A 23,352-nucleotide genomic window follows, 5' to 3' on the forward strand; every position below is an offset into this window, starting at 1 on the left:
CCACCTTGGACTTCCAGAGGGCATACTTTGGCCTCTTTAGGAGACTGGTTGGCAGAGTCCTTTGAGATACAGTTCTGAAGGACAAAGGAGTCCAGGAAGGCTGGACACTCTTCAAAAAGAAAATCCTAAGAATGCAGGAGCAGGACATGCCTATGTGCTGAAAGATGAGCTGATAGGGAAGAAGACTGGTCTGACTGAATGGAGAGGTCTGGTTAGAGCTCAGGAAAAAAATAGAGTTTATGGCCTTTGGAATAAGGAGCAGGCCACCCAGGAGGACTATAAAGGTGTCATGAGGCTGTACAGGGAGAAAATTAGAAGGGCCAAAGCCCAACTGAAGCTCAATCTGATCACTGCCATTAAAGACAATTAAAATGTATTTATAAATACATAAACCAGAAAAGGAGGACTAAGGAAAATCTCCATCCTTTATTGGATGTGAAGGGAAATACAGTGACAAGAAATGAGGAAAATGATGAGGTACTTAATGCTTTTGCCTCAGTCCTTAATATTAACACCTGTTGTTCTCTGGGTACCCAGCCCCCCGAGCTGATAGATAGGGATGGGTAGAAAAAAGAAGCTCTTGCAATCCAAGAAGAAATTGATAGCGACATGCTACATCACTTAGATTTACACAGGTCTATAGGACCAGATGGAGTCCACCCAACAGTAGTGAAAGAGACAGTGGAAGTGCTCACCAAGCCTCTTTCCACCATTTATTAGCAGTCCTGGCTATCGAGGGAGGTGCCAGTTGACTGGGGGCTGGCAAATGCAATGCCCATCTACAAGGAAGGCCAGAAGGAGGACCCTTGGAGAACTGTAGGCCTGTCAGTCTACCCCAGTGCTGGGGAAGGTTATGAAGCAGATAATCTTGAGTGGCACACACAGGACTGGATCTGTTCAGGCCCAGTCAGCTCCCACTGTTGTAAATGTGTCTGAAAATGTGCCTGAATATTAAACTAAATATGAAGAGTTTCTTTATATTCAGTGAAAACATACTGGTTTGTAATTCAGTGCACTTTCTTTTTAATACAGCTTGGAAAAATGAGAGGATAAACACCCCAAGAAGTATTTAAAACAAATAGTGTTGATTACTTCTGTTTTGTTTTTATTTTTTTTCCTTTTTTTTTTTTTTTTTTTCCAGTGAGCCTTCTGCCTTAATTTCTATTATAAATACGATACACTGTTGTTCTGGATGTATTTGCTACATGTTAATTTTTCCTCATGTTGACAAATGATCAAAAGCTGATATGGGGAAATTATATCTAGTCATGGAAATGCATCATTTGTCTCCAAAATATAGCAGTGAACAGAAATAATACCTTACCAATACACGATGAAACACACTTACTCTAAACTCTACATTTATACAGTTTTTAAATTTAAATGGCTTTAGTCAGAACACTGAATTGTATTGTCTTCTTTTCACTAACAGGAACCACGATAATTTCTGTATTACACCTTTAGCAGCTCTGTCCTTGGTCTGCTGGTAATTAATACTGCAAAATCCACACAGCACGAGAAGACTATTGGACTTAGGAACTAACTTGCATAGAAATGCATAGAAATTACCCAGACGCTGAGAAGAGACTTTATTAAATCATAGTGAATGTTACCTTGACAAATACAGAGAATACATTCCTCCCACGCTGCCACCTGCTTTTTTAACTAAGGGCTGTTTCTTGTATCAAAAAGGTATTTCTTGTTTGCCTTTGGTTACCATAGGGTTTATACGTTTAAATTAAGATAATTCATTGAATATTTACAGCTACCTAGTTGCCTTGACTTTAGTCACTGAATAAACAGCTTAAATTAATTAAACTTTTATGCATGATATTATGTCTCCTAGAATCTCTTTGGGGCTTTAGCAAGTATATTTGAAGGGAACAACAGAAATTCAGCTAGGAAAAATGCAGCTGAGGGCAGAAGAAAATGCTCAAACTTTTGCATAGAGGATAGATAAAAGTACATCGGCACCTATATATATAATGTTCTGTGTTGATGAATGGTAGGACCATACTAAATATTTTAAAATACTATCATGTGACATTGAAAAATATAATGTATTTTGAATTAAAAAGTGAAGTAAGTAAAGGAAATTTTTAAGGTTAGAAAAGACTGTGGGTTAAAATTCAGGTTAGAAAAGACCTCTAAGATCATCTAGTCCACTAATTCACTTTTTCTTAATTTCTTCATTTATCATCTTTTTTTTCTGAAACTCATAATTGTGAGGTTGTGTCTCTTAAAAATTCTTGAAGCCATTGCATTGAAAGAAGAGGATGACTAATTTTCCTCATACTGCTGCTGCCGGTTGATGGAAGAATAATGGTCAAAAGAGGAATGTTCAATGAAATTAAAGATCCTGTCAAGGTTAAAAGGTATTAGGTCTGAGCTCATAGAAAAAAATCCAGGTTTAGATGACCTCAGCTAATTAAAACAGGACATCACAGATAAAAATTAGCCATGGAACATCTCTAGAAATTATCACATTGAGCACTATGACCTTAAGTGTGTTCTTTCAGAAATATGATAAACAAAAAGAAACACATTAACAAGTCTTGGGAACTCATCTGCAAACCATGTTATAAATTTCATCATTTTATTGAGTGAAGTGCTTGGCATTAAATGTCAGAAGATTGTTGTTACTTGTAAAATACTAAAGTTAAGCTAAAACACACATGCTTATAGGGTAGTTTGAAATTAAAAAAATACTGTCATTGTTTTTATCAGTGACATCAAATGATAATAAACCTATTATTATCTGAAACCTAAAGCTAAGGTGGGTTATTAAACTAAAGAAAAATATCACAAAAGTGAAAAAATCCATCTCCTAACTTTGCAGCAGCACAGTGTAGTTGAACACAACTGTTGTAGACAAGTCACATATACATAAGTAGCTTGTGAGGAAGCACCCGTTCATTTTGTCTGTTTTCTATACAAGAAAACAAAGCTAATCTAACTGATACAGACTAGTCTCATGGACCAGTTCTGACAGTCATGATTTCTGGCAGTGGAAATGCGGCAACAGCCATGGTAGTAGAGGTTTCCATGGTGTGTAAACTCTCCAGAAGTCTCAGCTGTTTTTGTGCAGTGCATGACCGTAATACACTCTAAACTGCTCCACAAAAATCTTCAGCAAAGTAGTTTTGTTCAAACCAAATGCTTGCCTGATTGTTGATAGCTAAAATCACCACAACTTGGTTGTCATTCATTCTCAGCTCTAGATCATGCAGTGCATTAGATCCAGTATCTTTAGGGCAAAATGACATACAGGGAAAATAGGATTATTACTGGTGCTTTTAAGAATGAACGAAAATGCATAAAATTTATAAACAGTTCACTTTAGGGTAAAATAAAGTCTTCCTGAAACTTTTGAATTGTTCATGGTCTTAGCCTTTCTCTAACTTAATGATAAATATCTCTGGGAACTTACTGTGATCTTCCAATGTCTGTTTCAATATTTGTTAACCACAGTTTTAAAAAAAAAAAAGTAGTAAAGTAAAATGAGTAAAGCAATACATATTTTTGACTGAAGTAGTGAAAGTAGTAGAACATATACTTTCAATCCTAAATGTAGCAAAGATTCTGTATTCAACTTCTTTTCTTTGTTCTGTTAGAAATAGTTCTATAAAGAGATAGTCCATGAACAACAACTTTAATGGGTTATTTATTAATAAGGCCACCTCACTGTTGAAACAGCTGTTTGTAATGAGGTTCAAAATGAAACGTGCTTCTGGAGACTGATGCCTGCCTCCTTAGTGTGGAGTGGGGATCTGACAGTTATGTCATCTACAGACTTAAATGACCTACGGGATTTCCAAAGAATCAAGCTCCCTGAATATTTACTTCCAGTGATTTGTTCTTTCTTTTCTCTGGGACACACATACACAGCATTGCATACTTCTGTGTGATCTCAGGTTATGTAGAGGTCTCTTAGAAGGAGACACGATACTGTCCCAATGATGCTGAATGATGTGTACTGTGTGGGAATATATGTATCATCTGTGTACCCACCTGCGAGAAATCATGGGGTTTGTTAGTCTTAATATGGCAAAGACCTGTGCAAATAAGTATATTAATGTTTCACAGCTACCTAGGAAGTGTGGATATTTTAAGTACCTTTGTATCAGTGTATTAGCTGTACTGTTCTATGAGACTTCAGAGATCCAAATCCTGGTGTCATTCTTACTTTGGTGCTGAGACACTGTATATTGTGTATGGCAAATGGAGAATTTATGGGGTGGAACATTTTTTTGCTATCTCTCTTCCTGTGTAAGCGTTTAGAATTTTTTAGAGATCATATCACTGGATTATAAAAAATGGTGTAAACATTAGTTGCTAGAGCAACTAGTTTATGTATTGAAATATCATGGAATGGTTTGCCTTGGAATGGACCTTAAAGACAATCCAGTTCCAACCCCCTGCCATGGGCAGGGACACCTCCCACTAGACCAGGCTACTCAAAGCCCAATCCAGCCTGACCTTGAACACTTCAAGGGATGGGGCATCCACAGCTTCTCTGGGCAACCTGTGCCAGTGCATTACCACCATCTGAGAGAAGAATTTCTTCTGATATCTAATATAAATCTACCCTCTTTTCTTTTAAAACCATTATTCCTTGTCTATACGCCCTGACAAAGAGTCCCTCCCCAGCCCTGTAGGCCCCCTTTTGAAGAAAGTCACTGTAATGTTTCTCTGAAGCCTTCTCCAGGTTGAGCAACCCCAACTCCCCCAGCCTGTCTTCACAAGAGAGGTGCTCTGGCCCCTTGATCATCTTCATGGCCCTCCTCTGGACTCATTCTAATACATCCAGGTCCTTCTTGTGCTGGGAGTCCCAGAGCTGATTGTAGGACTCCAGATGGGGTCTCACAAGAGCAGAGTAGAGGGGGACAATCACCTCCTTTGACCTGCTGGCCATGCTGCTTTTGATGCAGCCCAGGATATGGGTGGTTTTCCGGGCTGCAAATACACACTGCCGGCTCATGTTGAGCTTCTCTTCAGCCAACACTCTAAGGCCCTTCTCCTCAGGGCTGCTTTCAGTCCATTCTCCACCCAGCCTGTAGTTGTGCTTGCGATTGTGTTGGCCCAGATGCAGGACCTTGCACTTGGCCATATATATACTTCTCCTATTCTAATAATTTATTTAGACATATGAATGATATGTTCAAGTCAGTGTCAGGAGTTCCAGTCAGAATATAGTTTAATAAAAGATTTAATTGAATTCTGAACAAGTCTTTAAATACCTTTTCTATGAAAGGCAGGTTTTCAAAAATTCATCGAAAAGTTGGCAGTGCTGTATTAGCAAATTGTTATTATATTGTTTTCTGGAAATATCATCTGTGTCCTTTTACATGACATGTCTTTAGATTGAGAGATGTAATTCCTTCCTTCACCAGACTTTTATAATGTATTATGCCATTAAGACACAATGAAGCATCTTTTAATGGTCCATTAACACAAGAGCTGGATGCACTGTGTGGAGAGAAAGAATATCTTCCAGAAGTCTAACTAGTCAAAAAGAAGTTTTAAATATTGGTATCAAAAGTCAAACTGTATTCTAGGTGTTCTTCTCCTGTGACTTTTTAAATACTGGTCTTTTGTACTTCTGTTGCTGCTACAGAATTTGGTAGGAGATTTTTAAAAACTGCCCTTGAAACTCAATCTGTAGTTAGCGGTTTATTTCCAGTGAATGAGTCCGACATTAAAGAAAATACCTATGATACAAAAACATGAGAAAAGAAGTTTTCATAATCCTAATATGACAGGAATAAGGCCCATAATCCAAAGCTTTATAATTTAATTAAGTTTATAGTGAGGTGCTACTTTTTTGAAAAGTACAGTGTGCAGACAAATGACAGAAACTGTCTGTGATGAAAGTGATCGGAAACTGGTCCACTTAGACCAGGCAGAAGACCACACACTGGACAGGACAAGCGGATTTTTTTGTTTGCTTCTTTCTTTTTGTGATACATTGTATAGATGGGGCAATGCAATGGAATACATCTTAACATTTGGTAAAAGTCCTTGCTAAATACTAACATTAAACATATCAATTAAATGTCCATCAAGGATGTGAAATGTTTCCCAGAGTGAAAATGAAATATGTCAAAAGATAAAAATGTGAGGGAAAGTGTAACCTCAACCCCTAATCACTGTGTCTAAAAAACTAGGCAAAGAGGAAGACATACCATATAAATACATATATATATATATATATATATATATATATATATATATATATATATATATAAATTAATACTTATATTTCCATGTCAAGCAAAATTTGTGTTGAAATAGCAGAAAATAGCTGCACAAAACGTAACCATGTTATCCAGAGATGGTAGTTTGCTCCTCAGCCTTTTGGTGAAGTTCAACTGTTAATTAGAGCCAATACTGTAGAATCAGCAATCAGACCTTTGTAATACTTGCTCATTATTCGTATGTAAAAGCTATCTATTCCAGCCCATGATCTTGTGTAAATTTCTATACATGACATAATTTGTGTAAAGTTTCCAGTGTGACCTTCTGTTGCAAATTTGACCTGTACACGTAAGACATGTTAGGTCCACATGATATTTGGATGGTACTAAATGGTCTTTATAAACATATCTATAGAGTGATATAAGTTCAAAGTAGATAATTTTGAAAGTGGAGGAAACCTCTCCCTATTTCAGTTTGTCAAAATCATATTCTTAGGAGCTAAGAGAAACTCACGAACAAAATGAGTCTTCTGACTTGTATTACATTAATCTGTCCTCAGTAGTACATTAATCCATCCTCAGGCCATCTCCCTTGCTTTGTATTGGACTATAATAACATCCATAGCAAATAGGACATTCTGCATTAACTGGGTATATGATCTATTGTGTTCTTCATCTTGGATGGGTATGGCATAATTTCTTAGATACATGGTGAAAATTGTGCTTCATATGTGAAAAATATGTGTAATCGGAGTACCTACAATCTGCATTTGTTTAGTAAAAAAAAAAAAAAAGTGTATTTTCTGCAAACTGTGAAGATAAAAACAGTCAAACATCTAACATTTGTTAGTTTAGCTAACATTAACCTTTTTCTTAAGAGCTTACATGAAAAAGGGGTGCGAAATTTAGCATAACTGATTCAGTTTATATTCAAAGCTGCGATATGTTCTGCCTTTCCCCATCCCTTTCCCTTTTCCTTCATTATCTTCTTTCCCTCTATTCCTTCCTGCCTTTTTCTACTTCATCTTTCCCTCTTTTCTTTCTTTTCTTTTTGATTTTTTAAACGTGCCTTTCCCTCCCACCTTTTCCCCCTTTCCTTTCTCTATGTCTCTGCTTTTTTTCTGTAAACATGAAAGATTCTCATTCTCTTCCCATGTCTCAGAAAGATAAATGAACTAATTTAAAATATTTTCCATGCCTCATCTGTCCACTCCACAAGCTGTCAGTGAGCTTGGATTGGGAGCTTTCATGCCAATAGTCCACATCGAACAGTTGTATTATTTTGAAATAAGAATGTTGTTTCCATGGCAAACTCGGGATTCTTTTTAACTGTGCTGACATCCACATACTTTTGGGTTTATGCAAGAAAGATGATAGTTGATGAGATTTTTTTGAAGCAGAAGGTCATTTGTCTACCTGACCAAGATAAAAATGTCATCTTGGTCTTTTATTGTTTTTCTCTTTTGTAGGAAAGCAACAGGAGGAAATAAAACATGGGGAAAAACCAATTTCTTTTAAACATGTTCTAATTTCAATTTTTGCTTATGCATTTTTGCCAAGAACCATATCAACCATTAATTGTATTAATGGTTAATAGGTTTAATTTTAAGAGAGTAATTGTTTGACAGTCTTGCAATTACTGAAAACTGTGAGACACTGCTTACCATGTTCTGCATTATGGTCAGATTATTCTAAATACTTACTCAGTGATGTTGTTACATGAATTAGAACTTAGGGAAATGTTTTAGAAAGAACTTAACTGTTTCTGAGGTACCACAAGCTGATTCATTTTAGATTGTGGAATTTTGTAAACTTCTTATAGTTAATACACTTTAGTATGTCTTTAAAGAATGTCATAACTTTTCTCCACTGCCTTATCACTTCTGGCTGTTCAAATGACACTATTTTCTGGTGAGGTATAGTGTTAACATCAGTTTTGCTAAGAAATAGATTTTGGCTTTTGGCTGAAGGCTTCAGGAATAATCTTTTATTTGTAAGCTAAGAAGTCCCCCAAGACTTTCAGAACTGAAAAAAAAAATAATTTCTGTGAGTTGATGCTGAACGTGCTTAAGTTCTGTGTGCCCTGACCCCTTCCTGAAATTAAAACAAACAAACAAACAAACAAAAAAACAATAGCTCCAAAGACCCAAGTTCCTCCACGCTTTTTCCCCAGCTTTGTCTTACAAACACTTTGTCTGCGTTTGTATGTTATTGTTAATACCTGGACATAGCATGACACAGTTCAAGCTACTGTAGGGGTGCCAGGTGGTTCCTAGCCAGTGGCATAACCTCACTTAACTGCCTTACTTATCCCTCTTGTCTAATAGTGTATTCTGTCCACAACAGCTTCTCTTCGACAGAAAACAACTTGACAAGCAGCTGCGTCCTCATTCAGTGTGCTTCACAAGCACAATATTTTCCTTCCCAGAGGCACAGTGCATTCACCTACATAATTGGCCATGACCCCTGCTTGCCCAGAGGATTTATAGTGAAGTCCATTCTCATTTTCTAATCTTTTAAGACACAAAGCAGCACGTTACTGTCATGCTAGTAGGTAGATTAAATTTTGATATGTGTACTTGTATTGTCATCAAAGGTTTCTGTTTGAGCTTGACAAGATTTTTGTTTCTGAACATTTGAGCATACGTCTTAAATGCTATAGGATTGTCTCTAGTGTATTTTGTTGTGTCTGGGGAAGGGGAGAGAATATCTTTTTGGTTTATTGGTATCGGCTTACAGACTAGCTATCCTCAGAAGGTTGGAGAGTTTATTATATAAGAGATGGCAATACCTTTATTTTGATAACAACTTTCTTTTCATTTTTTCATTTCAGTAAATTGCTTCCAGGATATTGCTAAGAATATAATCCTTTCAATGCCACATCTCAGTGTTCTAATTTTATCTGCTCTCTTATTAAAATGTTAAATTCTTTGTGTGTGCCTGTATGTATTCATATGAAGTATTATAAAACAAGCCATGCAGAAACAGTGATCTTCTCTGCACTGAGTATAAATAATGATACTGCTTTTCAGAGCTATGCTTTGCATTAAATGACAACTCATGAAGAGGTGGAGCCTGCAGTCTTCTAGAGTAATTTACTCATTGTTTGCATACTGAGGTAGCAAGTTCTGTGTGCCTTCTATAATTCTTTACTTTGTGTTGTTATGTTCTGTGTCTTTTGAAACCTATTTAACACAGAATCTGTCACTAGAATTTATCTTAACTCTAATGATCCTGCATGAGGAAAGATGGAATTGGCTTTGCAGAAGAAGACCTGGGGGTCATGGTGGACAAAGAGTTGAACAAAAATGCTGTTTCGGCGAAGAAGGCCAAATGCATCCTGGGCTTTATTTGTAAGACTGTAGCCAGAAGGCCCAGGTGACTGGTCTGCTTTTACCTCTAATTTGGTGCTTGTAAAATGCATCTCATAAGATGCAACTAGTCTTCCTATTACAGGAATGATATTGCCATATTGGAGCAAACCCAATGAAAGACCACTGAGATGGCAAGGGCTGGAGCACAGGAGAGGTGTGCGGAGAGGCTGAAAAAATGGTCTGTTCAGCATGAGGAGACAAGAAACCTTTCTGCAGAGATCTTACTGCTGTAGTAGAATACTGGAAATAAATACAAAGCTTACTTCCCTAGACTAGATATGGCCTTAGGTGGTGAGCAGTGCTGTGCAGGCAACAATTGGAGCTCTAACAAGGTCTTTTATTTCTTCCTCTTTGCCTCATAAGACTCACCTTTAACCTGTTAAGGAGATTACATAGGATGTCACAAGAACATAAACCTTATCAGGTACTTCTTAAAACAGAAACTTCTTCACAAAGTGTTTTGTTTTATTTGATTGCTTTTCTTTGTCTTTTAACTTGCAGTGCAAGGAATCTTTCATTACAATCATACAGTGTGCTTCAGAAGATCTAAGCGTTTTTTTTTATTATTATTATTATTTTTTAATTCTACACTGTAAACATGTCTTTGCTATTGCTACAAAGTATGATGCTATTGACACTTCATTAATTCTATCAAAACAGTAGATTTATACTGTACCTATTCATACTTCTGTCAAAACCTGATAATATTTTATCATCTCTTTAAACTGTATATTAAAGCAATATGTACATTTGGCTAATGTCAAGATCTTTTCATGTTTCAATCAAAAGTAAGCAAGATAATTTCAAAGCCACGACTTACAAGTTCACTCATTCAGAGTGGACCTAAAACCTACATTATTTCAAAGGTATTAGAAAATAGTTGTTTCTTACTGATGCTGATGCATAAGTGTGATGTTTACTTCTCTGCTAGAAAGTATGATTAACAGAATTTCACCTATATTTAGAGAATGTCTATTGTCCTTAATTTGCTATGCCTTCATGCTATGGGAAGACTTGCTGAGAAGTAGGAAATTGCAAATCACTTTCTTCAATCATTTTTTTGTTGTTGTTGTTTGTTTGATTCCCCCCCCCCCCCTGTAAGGTACTGGTTGTTAACTTTGAAATACCAGAGGGCTGCAAAATAGTCTCTTGATACTTTATCTAACAACGTTCTTGGTTAATTGTAATGTAATTGTCTAAAACTGTTAAACGAGAAGTGGAATAGATGATGATCTAAGGAACTCTTTCTGATTCTAAGCTCTGTCAGTTTCATAGCTGAAGTATTCAGCATGGTTTAGATTAATCAGGAATAAAGGGAAACATAAAAAGAAAAAAGTAATGAGCTTGTTTCCATAGAAACACACTATCTGCCAAAATTAAGTGCTGACTTTGTATTCTGAAAGATGGTTGTGCAGAAAATATGTGCTCAGTGATCTGCAGATAATGTGTCAAATGTCTTCATACTATGTATCTTCTCATTGCATAGTGCCTCCTTAACAAATCTTGGTGCTAGTACCTCCTAGCCAACCCTTCCAATAAGACTAGACTGTAGTCTTTGCTTGGCTCCAACCCATATTATGCTTTTGGGCGGGAGAAAGAAAAAATTAGTTTATCCGTGCATATTACACTGTACATGTATTTCAAGTTGCAACAGTTGACAAGCTGGTGATATAATACTTCTCTCAGTATTCTCTGTGAAATCTTTGCTCTGTTAAAACCTGTGGGTACTTTATTTTGGTTACAGTAGGAACAACATTTCAAACATTGAATGCAATCATGCACAACAGCAATGCTGTTTGTATGGTGATATAAATTCTGAAGCAAATCTTCATTACAAAATGCTAAAGAAGATCTCACAGAAAGAAAAAAATCACCTGTGATTTTTACTAAGTTCCTAAACTTTACAGTGGTGTTTCTTTCTTAGTCGTTGTTTCCAATAATACCTAAAAGGCCAAAATTGCCAGCTAAATGAAAGAGAATGAGACTATGCAATGCAGTTACTGACCAGCGGACAATAACCACCTGCAGCAGTAGAAAAGAAGATCTTATGGGTTGATTTTAAATAATACTAAGAAATTTAATTTTAATAATTTTAGAGGCTCTCTCAAAATTGCTTCTCTTTGTGGAGTTTAATGCTTTACTACCGTGAGCTTTTCCATATAAATCATTCCGTATTGTTTCTTGATATCTAGCCCTGACTTTCTTCCACAACTATCGGCTTGTACTTGCTTTCATAAGTCCTTGCTTCAGAAAGCAGTTTTGCTGTATTTAATACATCTTCCTATTAGGGTCTAGAATTTGGTTTTGTAAATATTACTCTATTTGAGGGAAGCAATGTCAAATTATTTATATAAAAATGCATAAAGATTATTATGAGAGCTATCAGTGGTCTGTCTTTTACAAAATGCTGCCATTCAGTTTTCTCAGAGTTCTTTAAAATCCATGCTTTTTATATAATTGCAACTTATTAATATTAAAGAGCTCTTCCATGATTATGAAATCCATTTGTGACAGAATATTTTTTCACTTTGGGGGCAAAATAGGTCATTTCACCATCTAGAAAATTACAGTGCATTGTTCTGTCCTATATTCTTAATCTCCAGTTATATAAACAATTTTATTTATTCCCCAATTCATTTTGCATCTGGATCTCTGATTAAGATTGATTCTGAGCCTCTTCCCCCATTGTCTCTTCATCTTTGCAACTGATGATTCCCATTCTTCTCTCAGAATTTTGATGTTTCTCCCTTTACCACTTTATTATTATCTTTTCTTTATTTCATTTTTCTTTTTTATGTTTTTAAACAAAAAAGAACAAAACAAAACATTTATAGTATTTGTTTTTGTCATGAATGATCATATGCTGGTCATTCTTACATATATATGTACATGTATATGTATATGCATATATAAGAATGGGAGAAAAAGGTGATAAAATCCATTTGAATTCATATTCAATAAAGTCCCAAACAAGAGTATAAGAAATACATTCCTAGTTAGAAGTTACGGAGGGAAAGACTTGGTGAAATGGGTCAGACATAGCACAGTTCAATTTACTACTAACAGCTAAAATACACAGTTTGGTATGTAGCTCAGCTAAGGTTCCTAAAAACTATGCAAAGCAGATTTTTATAGTTTCATCTGGTTTTAATTAATGAAATACATTCGATCAACTGTTTGACTTTTATTTTTAAAGATGAAGGAGCTTTGTCTTGTATCTCTGAATGGGAAAATGCTGCCTGATACAGTTGTAGAAGTTGTGAATTCATAAATGTTGTATAAATGCCTTTTATCTATACATATATATACTTCTTGAAATTCATGTCCAGGATTGAGACTCATTGTAAAGCTAACATACATCAGCATCATGACCTTCAGCGTTGTACAAAGGACAGAGCATCTTAGAAGTAATAAGAAATGCTTCATTATTTATCAAACTTGATTATTTTTGTACTACATGAAAGAGGACTGTTATTCAGAATTTTTCTGGTATTTCTGGTAAATGTAAGAAGAAATAGGATTTTTTTTGTTGTTCTGCATGTACAGTAACTTCCCTGTTCATATCTGTGATCCTAATCTTTTTGATACCTAAAGGAAAAATAAGAGCATTCTACAGAAGACGAATGTGTGTTTGGAGTTAGCTGATGTAACAACTACCTTCCATGTATTTGGCATTGAGATGGATTCATTTCATTGTTGAAACACAGGAAACATTTTCACTTACTTACTGTGTGGCTTGAAGTCTGCATTCATGTAATTACTTATGCCAAGTAGTATTCCTTTTATATAAACAGTTAATCTGAAATACTGTAGTTTTGCACCAGCATGACATAATACAGAATATAGCCAATGGTTATTTGACAGTTTATTGTATTTTCTTTTTTTTTCCTCTCTCTTTTTTTTTTTCTTTTTCTTTTTTTCCCAGTATTTTCAAATTGCAACTCTGCAAAGTAATTTGGGAAATTAGTTTTCCTACAATATGTCAGTTTGTCTGATGATTTCTTTTTAAGTTAACATGGACTGGAAAACAGAAAACTTGGACTCTGTTACTGAGAGGGATGGAATTTTGTTCCAATTTCTGTGGATTTGGCCATTTCATTAAATCTGGTAGCTCTTCACTTTTCCCAGCTGCACTTCGAGCTTGCCTTAAGCAGTCTTCTCTGACTGTCCCCGTATTTTCCCCAGCTTCTGCACTTCTCATACATACTAAATTGTAAAATATTAAAGCGAAAGAACAATTGTACATGTATGCATGTATTTGTAATTCCATTTTTTTCTGAAGCATTACCCTTGTAATGTAATATTTTAATTTCTGCACCTCTGAACTTTTCATGATACTGTAGAAGTACATGGAACAAACATAGAAGCACTTTCTAACATTAGTATACTTGCTGCCTTGCACACATGCAGCCAGTTATTTAAGGAGACCATCATTTCCAGCTGTTACATACTTACCTAAGTTACTGCTAGTTTACCTACACTTTCCTGTTTTATTTACCTTTTCGCCATTCTCTGAATTTTGTTTGAACTGCATTCTTTTTGTTGTTTTTCAATCAGAATGTGTAGCCATTTCTGTGGATAACACTAAGATTTAGAATTTTTAATGCTCATGTGTGTTTCCTACTGTCTTTCCTTCTTATTTTGGTCAAGCTGACTGGTGAATACATGTGAAAAAGCATTCAAATTGAGCCATATATTTGCATGAGCTCAGTGCCTAGACATTAAATATAATAGATTGTGGTTCTGTTTTATTTCTGGAACTCCCAATTAACTGTGTACTGAATATGTATTTACAAAAATATCCCTAAGATCCATCAAGAAACAGTTTCTTTATTTATCTGAATATGGTTTCGTGTATGTGAATACAAACACACAATGTGATTGATACCAGCATTATCAGATAAACCTCTAGAACATTTATTGGGTGAAATCATCTTTACCTCATACTAGTCTTTCAGGCATAATGCTGCTACAGCAGACTGAGCTAGGTTCTGGCCCCTTTTGTGAATGAAGACAAAAAACATAACTAAGTTCCAGATGACAGATGCTTCTTTTATCATAGAATCGTGTAATCATGGAATCATTTAGGTTGGAAAAGAACTCCAAGATCATTGAGTCCAAACTTTAACCTAACACTGCCAAGTCCACTATTAAGCCATGTCACTGAGCTCTACGTCTATACGTTTGTGCAAAGCCATTCAGTCCTGTTGGCTTTCAGGGGCTGGACACAAAAGCAGAATTTGAAGAGCTTTTTTCTGTTCAAAGTGATGCATGAACTAGAACCCTGAATGGCTGATGAACTTGGCAGGGCTAGCACTTGAAGAAATCATTATATCACTCACAAACTGACTGCCAGAAGCCATTGAAATATAAGTTCTGACTGCTACAATGAAATTTCTGCAGATTTCCTTCAGAATATAGAAATCGATAATCAACAAAACAAAATTTCTGGTAGCCTGGAAAGAAGAATTTGATGTGAGTTAATGTGAAATATATTGATTTATTAATTATACAGTAAGAAATAAATCAAAATTATTCTTACTCCTGTTCCCAGAGCAGGCAGGCAAAATCAGTGACTAAAAAAATTAGAACAAATGGAAGGAATCTCTGCTTCCACAGCATGTATTTAACTTACTGAATTTACTGTTTCTGTATCAAGTAAAATCCTATGGCTATACTCTATAATAGCTGAGACAATTTTATGATCTTCAATAACAATTGCTAACATTGTTTTGTAGTCTGTGGTGAGAATTATCAGAAATTAAGTCCCGTATGTGATACAACACAGTTTTTGTTTTGTTGTTGTTGTTTTAATAGTATGGTGGGCTAATTTCCCAGACCTAGTTAATGGCTCTGCTTAGGGCTCTTTGTGTGTTTCATAGAAGCCCTGTACTTGCAAAAGCCTTGAAGCAGAACCATGAAGAAATCTGAATCACATGAACACAGAATAGATACTGTATTTTGATGTACTCTCCATACTGGGAGAATGTGTAATAATGAATGAATAAATGTGGAATGTCTTGGCACCGGTAAGGCTTTTGACATAATGTTTTTATAAGTTAAGTGGAGGAATATGGCCTACTCTATTACCTTTATATGAAATACACAATCAATAAAAAACAGACTGGAAAAAGTGAAAACGGACATAGGAACATCCTTCATCTGTGGAAATATGCAATGGCATGAGCTAAAGCATTTCTAACTTTGAGAAGAAGTAACCACTGTAACAGGTTATCTGAAGATGTTGCGGAAACTTTTGTATGAATATGTTGGATTACCCATCTCCCAAAGCCTGTGTAGGTATAGATTCAGTCCAACTTCAAAGTAGGAGGCTGGGTTAAATGATATCTGGAAGTCATATCTAGCCCTGCATTTTTGTGGGAATACTCTATTTCTGAGTCTTGCTGTTACTTTGTGCAGAATTATATATAGGTTTTCATATTTACTTACTGTAGGAAGAGCAGGTTAATTTTCAGATTAGTGTATGGAATTTGGAATTCGAAATTAAGCTTCTATGTAGTTATCTATATATCATTTTTCTTAGCTTAGCATCAAAACAGGTTGTCCTTACATTTACATAAAAAGAAACAAATATAAATTATATCTAATCATTAGCATACTACAATATTAGCATACAGTTCATAAATGTTTATTCTTTTGTGACACATGGTATGAGGTATAAAATGTGAACAGTGAAGCACAAATAAGTTTTCAGTCCTGGAGATACATGCAGATGTCAGTGGAACTGTGGTAGTATGGTTAAAAAAAAATTTTTTTTTTTTTTTTGCTTCTACAGAAATGTATTTTCTGCAGACAGAGAGTTAAGAAAATTTCTGGTGCCTGCATTCAGTGTTCTTATGGACGCTGTCCAGCTTCCTTCCATGTAACCTGTGCCCATGCTGCAGGAGTGCTGATGGAACCTGACGACTGGCCGTATGTTGTCTACATTACATGTTGCAGGCACAAGATCAACCAAAATGTGGTAAGGAATTTGTTTAATGATTCGTAAGCAAACAGAATTACAGAATTAAAATACGTTTCTGGAGGAAATGGAAGAAAGAGTCCACACCATGAATAATATCTCTATCATATTTCCGTACATAACAAACTACATGTATTACATCTCGAAGTTTTTTTTCTTATGCTATTACCAGGGAGAAATATTATTTGATATGCCTAACGTATTTTTGCATTAGAGTCATTGTTGAGTGTTTTGTTTTGGCAGCAGAACAAGTCTCTGAGTTCGCTGTTTTGTTAACTTCAAATGTATAACAAATACCCAGATCACAGTGTCTTTCAAATACTCACAGATACTGGGTGATAAAGGACATGGTGTATATGTAAGTTCTTTGTACCACAGCCAAACAATGTCTTACAAATAACCAATTACAATCATTCTGTCATCTGGCAAAGCAACACTGTTATGTCAGGAATAATCATATTATTACTGTTTCTTTTCATTTGTAGCCTATGCTGACGAAACCTTTAATTTTAGATGAGACACATGAAGAATTTGTTTTAACTGTCTTGTAGGTTTTAATATCTTTTATCCCAACAAATTGTTACTGTCTCAGTTAAGGGAGAACTCTTGCCATTTATCTTGGGCTTTTAAAAGTGTATTTCGCTTCCTAGCAAACTAGAAGAAATTCAAGCGGTCTTATTAAGGAAATAACTTGATAAGTTAGTCAAGTCGAGAATTCTCAAGTTGCAAACTTTTTATTTGAACATGAATTTTATCTCCTTTTCCATGAAAAGTGAAAGAAACACAGGTAATATCTATATAATGTATGTCTTTCTTTCAAGAGTCTGTCTGAATTTCAGTCTGCTGGTGGTTCATAAAAAGGCAAACAAATTTTGTGTCCCCATTTAAAACTCCTCCAGAAATGTTATGCATTTTAAAGATTTTTGCTTTCCAAAAAAAAGTGAACATGTGACACCAGTACACTTCGCATGGTTGTTATTCATATATTGTTGTTCATGTATTTTCTATGAAGATGAGTTTGGTTCATGTCTGTTGTATCTGTTGATGATACAGCTTCAGAAATAACAAGTAAGTTTGCTAGCAGAAAAGTTGTTTTCTGCAGAATGGTTTTAAATATTCCTGCTGCACTCTGTATTATTTTGTTTGTGTGAATTGTAGTGTAGTATGCACGTAAGGCTCTGTGATTAGCTACCTACAGATAGTAGGTCATGTGGGTTTTTTTTTTGGATTTTTCCTCTTTGACCGTGTTCATTTCTGGTCATGAAATACAACACTCACATCTTTTTGTCATCAAATTGCCAGAACTACAGTTGAGAATGGGTGCGCCAGATGGATTTGTTTTGATTAAAACTCCCTTATTCTCAAGAAAATGAGAAAAAGAAGTTATATGCAACAATACTAATGGAAAAAAAAAACAAAAAACAAAAAACTAAGAATCCATAATGATTAGCAAAAACATAACCGTGGGTGATATTTTATTTCAAAAGTGTGATCAGAAGTATCAACAAGGCAGGCCCAGTTACTTGCATTTAGAAAGTCTTTAGAAAGGGCAGTTGGGGTAGGAATTACAAAAAATCCGCTGTTACATGTTTTTGAGCTGTTTTAAATCATTTTGTGTTATTATTGGCCAGTTTGTACCTTTGTGGTATACAGTGTATGAAAGGATGCTGTCAAGTGGAAACTGGAGATCCTTTTTCCATTGAATTATGAGAATGCAGTGGTCGTTCCTTGATATTGTCTGCTAACTACTGCCAGCCTCTTAATATTTTCAAAAGTCTAAAAACATGACATACGAAGGAAATATTACTCAAAAATCATAAATTAGCATTTTTTTTTGAAATGTCATGCATCATTTCAATGCCCAAATTGCAGTTCAGAGGAATAAGCTTAAAATTATGAAATTATTTATCTTTGTCAAACAAATATTTATTATATTTAGAAAGAAATTTTAAAGATCTTCCATTAAAAACTGTAGTCAGATGACATTTCTAGATAGATATGCATTAGGTGCCTATTTCAGGATAGCTACTTATTATGATTTTATATCCATTAGTTTATGTGTATTATTTAACAAGATTTTGTGTCCTGACATACAGAACATGCAGGGAAAAGTCATTTTCACATGCAGAAGGAGAGGTTAACCTTTTTTCCATTGTATCTGGTTGTTTTCTGTACTTCTGCTGCTATCTTAGTTCATTGTTAGTATAGGTACTGCTAAAAAAAATCATGCTTTTTAAACTACAGCTTTCTCAATAATCTGGTAACTACCACAGCTGTTTCTTTAATCTGATAGACTCCGTTACATAACAGCTGTCCTTTCTGATCAAAACTGACATTCTTAACATCAATAAATTCTTAGGATTTTCTGACAGGAAATGTCCTCTGGGACATGCAATCAATTGTAGAGTGTGCTTGTCAATATTTTTTCTGGAAAATAAATCAAGAATCCTATCAAGGCAACATACTAAAAATAATCTTCTCCTTGAACTAGGATGCATTTCTGTTTCATCCTTTGTTTTTGTAATGAACTACGACATTTCTTCTCTGAAAATTTTATCATTAAATGACTGTATTGTCTATTAAAATATTATGTTATGCTTATTCACCAACTCAGAAGAGTTCAATTTTCAGACTTCAGAAACATTTAAACCTTGTAATAGGGGTATTTCTTCTTGGAATTCTGTGGTGTAATCTCAAACTTCTGCTTTCTGTTATCTCATGGAAGTAATTCAGTTAATACTCTCCAGTTCTGTTTGGTTTTGTTGTTGTTTTGTTTGGTTTTTCAAATAAGTGAATAGACTAAAGTAAAAAAATATCTAGTAAAGTTTTATTAGGATAAGAAGCTCTTGATTTTATTTTTCCAGGTGAAGAAGGTTGCCTTTGAAGTGGGAAGTTCATGGGTATACATTAGTTGGGTGTTGATGTGGAACAGCTGTCAGCATCATGTGAGCTTCTGAGCATTTGCTGACTTAGAAAGTTCTATTCTTTTTTTTTTTTTTTCATAGAAACTGTTAAGCAGTTACTGGTGTAGAATTTTTGCATAGTTTAACAACCCTGGTACACTTCTGATTGACATAACTAGCTGTATGGAATGCAAAGTGAAAAAAAAAAATACTGTTACTAATATAGTAGATAAGTGAGTGATGAGGAATGAATCAATGCTATCTGAAGTCTTAAAGCAAATGTTTAGCACAGCCTTAGCTAAGAACGTACTCAGATACACTGCTGTAGACAGCTCTGACAAGAACCAGATATGCATTAAATTATGTCATCCCAGACAGCAAAATACAAATTATGAAAAAACATATCAAAATCCAGTACTTGAAAACCCCACCTTTTAAAACATTACAAAACCATTGTCTAAGTTCACCATGTGCTCTCCTCAAACACATGCTCCACTGTCAAATGGTTTGAAGGCATCAAATGCAAAAATATTTTTGAGTGCTGTAATTTCTTATTCTCGAGATGCTGTTTGTTTTCACATAAAATGCAAAAATTTTGAGTGTAAAACAAATTTGTGTGATCATGACTGTGAGGAACAGTTTTGTGTTTGAAGATTTTCTACTGAGCAGTGAATTGTTATCGATTCAGCTTTAAAATAGATACAATTCTGATTAATCAACTGGTATTTTAAAATTTTTCTTTCCATTTTTTCATTTTTTCAAGAGAACTAAAGCATGTGAGAAGGCCATTACAGTTGGGCAGACAGTCATAACGAAACACAGAAATACACGATACTATAGCTGCAGAGTCATAGGAGTGACATCTCAGCTTTTCTATGAAGTTATGTTTGATGATGGCTCTTTCAGTCGAGATACTTTTCCTGAAGACATCGTGGTAAGTACTTTCTCAGATACCTGTTCCCTTTTTTATCTTTTTGTTTTGAGGGGGTTGGGGAGGGGTGTTAGGTAGTTTCATTTTTTATTTCTGTTTCTGAAAATGAGAGAGTTGGAACATCTTGAACTATGACCTTGAAGAGGTAATGTCTTAATATTTGGTTCATGTTTGTTACTTTTGCTGCTGAGATTGGTTATTTTCTAATGGGCTTTGAAACAGTGGTTGTTCTAATTAGTCTTTGCCATTTGACCAAATGTATCAGAAGTAATCTTACAAAGCCTTTTAATTAAATAAGAAATATGTATTTAATAAAGGATATGAGAGAGGGAGTTCCATGTATCCTTATCTGTCTCTCAGAGATAACTTGTAAAAATTCCTTATTGAATAGAAAAATCCTAATGTAATGGGAAGAATAGCTCTCATGAATATGTTATAACAACTTGTTTACACCTTCTGGTGTTTAGTTTGTGAGATTACATTATTAATGATAAAAATCATTGGGGAGGAGAATGTGTAATTTATTGCATTCCCAAAAAGCAATCGAGATTTTGATTTCCCTTATGCACTTACATAAACTACCATGTTTTTCAGAACTGTTACGGACCACACTGTGCACTTAGCGTATATGAACAAAATTTGCAGACAATTGAGGAAGCGTTCTGTTTCCCTCCATATTTAGAATGAAGAGATTGGATCGTAACCTTTGTTCTGTTCATCAGACATTGCATGATGTTTGTGTCACAACATGACTAATCTTTTTTAACCTTCATGCTCCTCTGAGGGTACTTTGTGCTGAGCTGATTTTTTGGTGTACCTCCTGCTAATTATCTCTAGAAGTTAGAGCCTCCAGGGAGCACTGGCATGCAGAAGTGCTGTGTGTTTCAGGACCAGTTTTCACTTAGCCCCATGTCCTGCGCTGTATGCAGAAGGGGAGAGTCTGGCATACACATAAGAATATATACTTTGTTAATATATGCTCCAGGGGCACAACCCCTAGGAGCATTCCCTATTTTTTTTCTGTAAAAATGTCTTTGAGCTGTTCTGTTTTCTGAAGCCCTAATGTTTTCCTGGAAGTAGCTTTAGCAGACAGATATCATCAGTGGAAAGTATACTGTTGTTCTTAGAAGCTTCCTAGTTGTTGAAAAGTCTGATGCCTTTTAAAAATAAAGCATTTGAAAGGGTACATTTCAGAGCGGTATATGGGGATTGAGCTGTTTACCTCCCACTGGTGTTAATAGAAAACAGTCAGCAAATCCCTGTTACATGTCTTTGAAAATTTATCCTTTAATTTGAAACAGTCTGAAAGGCTCTATTAATGATCAAAGGCATTTTGATTTAGGATGATCAAGATTTAAGCAAATGTGGCTATATTGTTATTAGAAACCCTTCTTTTGTGTATGCCTGCATCAAGGATCTGGTATGGCAGGGATGAGAAACTGCTTGCCACCCTAGTGCGGTAGTCTGATCCAGAGCTAAGACTAAATGTAATCAGGTCTGGATATGCCTCAGTGCTTCTCAGATAGTGGATGAACAACATATAATTGTTTGATGGAAACAGCAAACGAATTTCACGTTCCTTAGAGAAATCTTCTTGTGTTTTCATTAGATAATATACCTGCAGCAGTTACTGGAAAGGAAAAAAAAATGTTTTTTCTTCTGCCTGGACTAAAACTTGCTAATCCATGCAATGTGCGTATCTGGTGTTAGTGCTGCTGGGAGGACTTATTCATCAAATCTGGTGTGAAAGCAATGTTGCTGCCTATTGAAGAACTTATTTTTCTAATCTGTTTTCACTTTTCAACTAGCTCACAAAGATAGCAGCAGCTTTCTGCTTTTCCACTATACACTGAATCCACTACATAATTTCAGCTCAGCTCACAATAGGCCACAGTTCCAATGTTCAGACACAGTGATTTATTTTTAAGGAGGAAAACAGGGAGCAGGGAAATTTCAGTCTTGAAGCTTCTTGAAACTGTTTGCATGTAAGCATTCAATAACTACCTAAACAGGGTATACATTGTTCCCTTCTCATACGTACTTTTCATGGTTTATGTTCACATTTGCTAAATGGATCAGGATTTGTTAGCTGTAGTTGTTAGATATATAGGTGCAGCTATATAGGTTCTTTCTATTTCAAGTTATTGCTTGGGTACTTTACTTGATTTCTACCTTGTCAGAATTTCTTAGAGTAATCACTCCTCAATTACAGTGTTTAAACCCATTAGATAGCTTTTTGATGTGCTAAGCAGTCAGCTTTCCCTCTACCCAGTGGGTGGGAGAGGGTGTAAAGAAGTGTATGGGTACATTTTTTTCTGAACAAAACAGCAGGACAACTTCCTCTGCAAGTTACAGAAAGACACCAATGAGGGAGATAGTATGTGATATTTTAAAGGAGGTGAGATGACAGCTTCAGTGGTTACCTTAACCATGCAAACACACAAGTGGGGAGTGCATACGCTGCAGTCCTGAGTAACTTCCACCAAACAACTAGCATGCCACTTGCTCCTTCTTGAAGGATTAATGCACTATAGCTTGTCACACAGCCCCTAGCTCAATACGAGGAGGAGTTATGTCTCACTCAACAGGACAGATGTCAGTTAGAATCTTGCAATCTGTAAGATTCTGCGTCAGGAAATGTCTCAGGTCTTTGGCCTGCTCAGGTAGGGAGAGCTTCTCACAGTTGTGTTTTTTTTTAATACCTGATGGACATGTCTTCCGTGGTACAGCTAGGCAGTTTGCTCGAAATGAATATCCTCAGTCAGATTTATTTAGCTGGGAGTTTTATTTGTTTCTCTGTATATTGTGGCTGCCAACAATGTCTACCAGCAAGTGTAATTAAATGTACATGTATATACATACATGTATATATGTAACTTGGAATTAGAGCTAAGGATGCAGTTCTTCCCATATTACGTTACTCACATCTCAGCTAAAGAGGGAGGCCTTGCAGCATATCTGGTTG

The 23,352-nt window shown here is 35.5% G+C and overlaps 1 protein-coding gene across 4 annotated transcripts in view; it reads left to right on the forward strand.

Annotated features, from left to right (window-relative positions):
- KDM4C (lysine demethylase 4C) overlaps positions 1 to 23,352 on the forward strand; it is a 268,004-nt gene that overhangs the window by 222,250 nt on the left and 22,402 nt on the right. For all 4 annotated transcript variants that reach the window (XM_068666441.1, XM_068666442.1, XM_068666443.1 and 1 more), the window contains 2 exons: positions 16,368 to 16,553; positions 20,220 to 20,390. In XM_068666441.1, the coding sequence (XP_068522542.1) occupies positions 16,368 to 16,553; positions 20,220 to 20,390 (357 nt within the window). The remainder of the gene's footprint in view (positions 1 to 16,367; positions 16,554 to 20,219; positions 20,391 to 23,352) is intronic.

The sequence above is a fragment of the Anas acuta genome, chromosome Z, assembly GCF_963932015.1.
Source record: "Anas acuta chromosome Z, bAnaAcu1.1, whole genome shotgun sequence".
NCBI classification, from domain to species: Eukaryota; Metazoa; Chordata; class Aves; order Anseriformes; family Anatidae; genus Anas; species Anas acuta.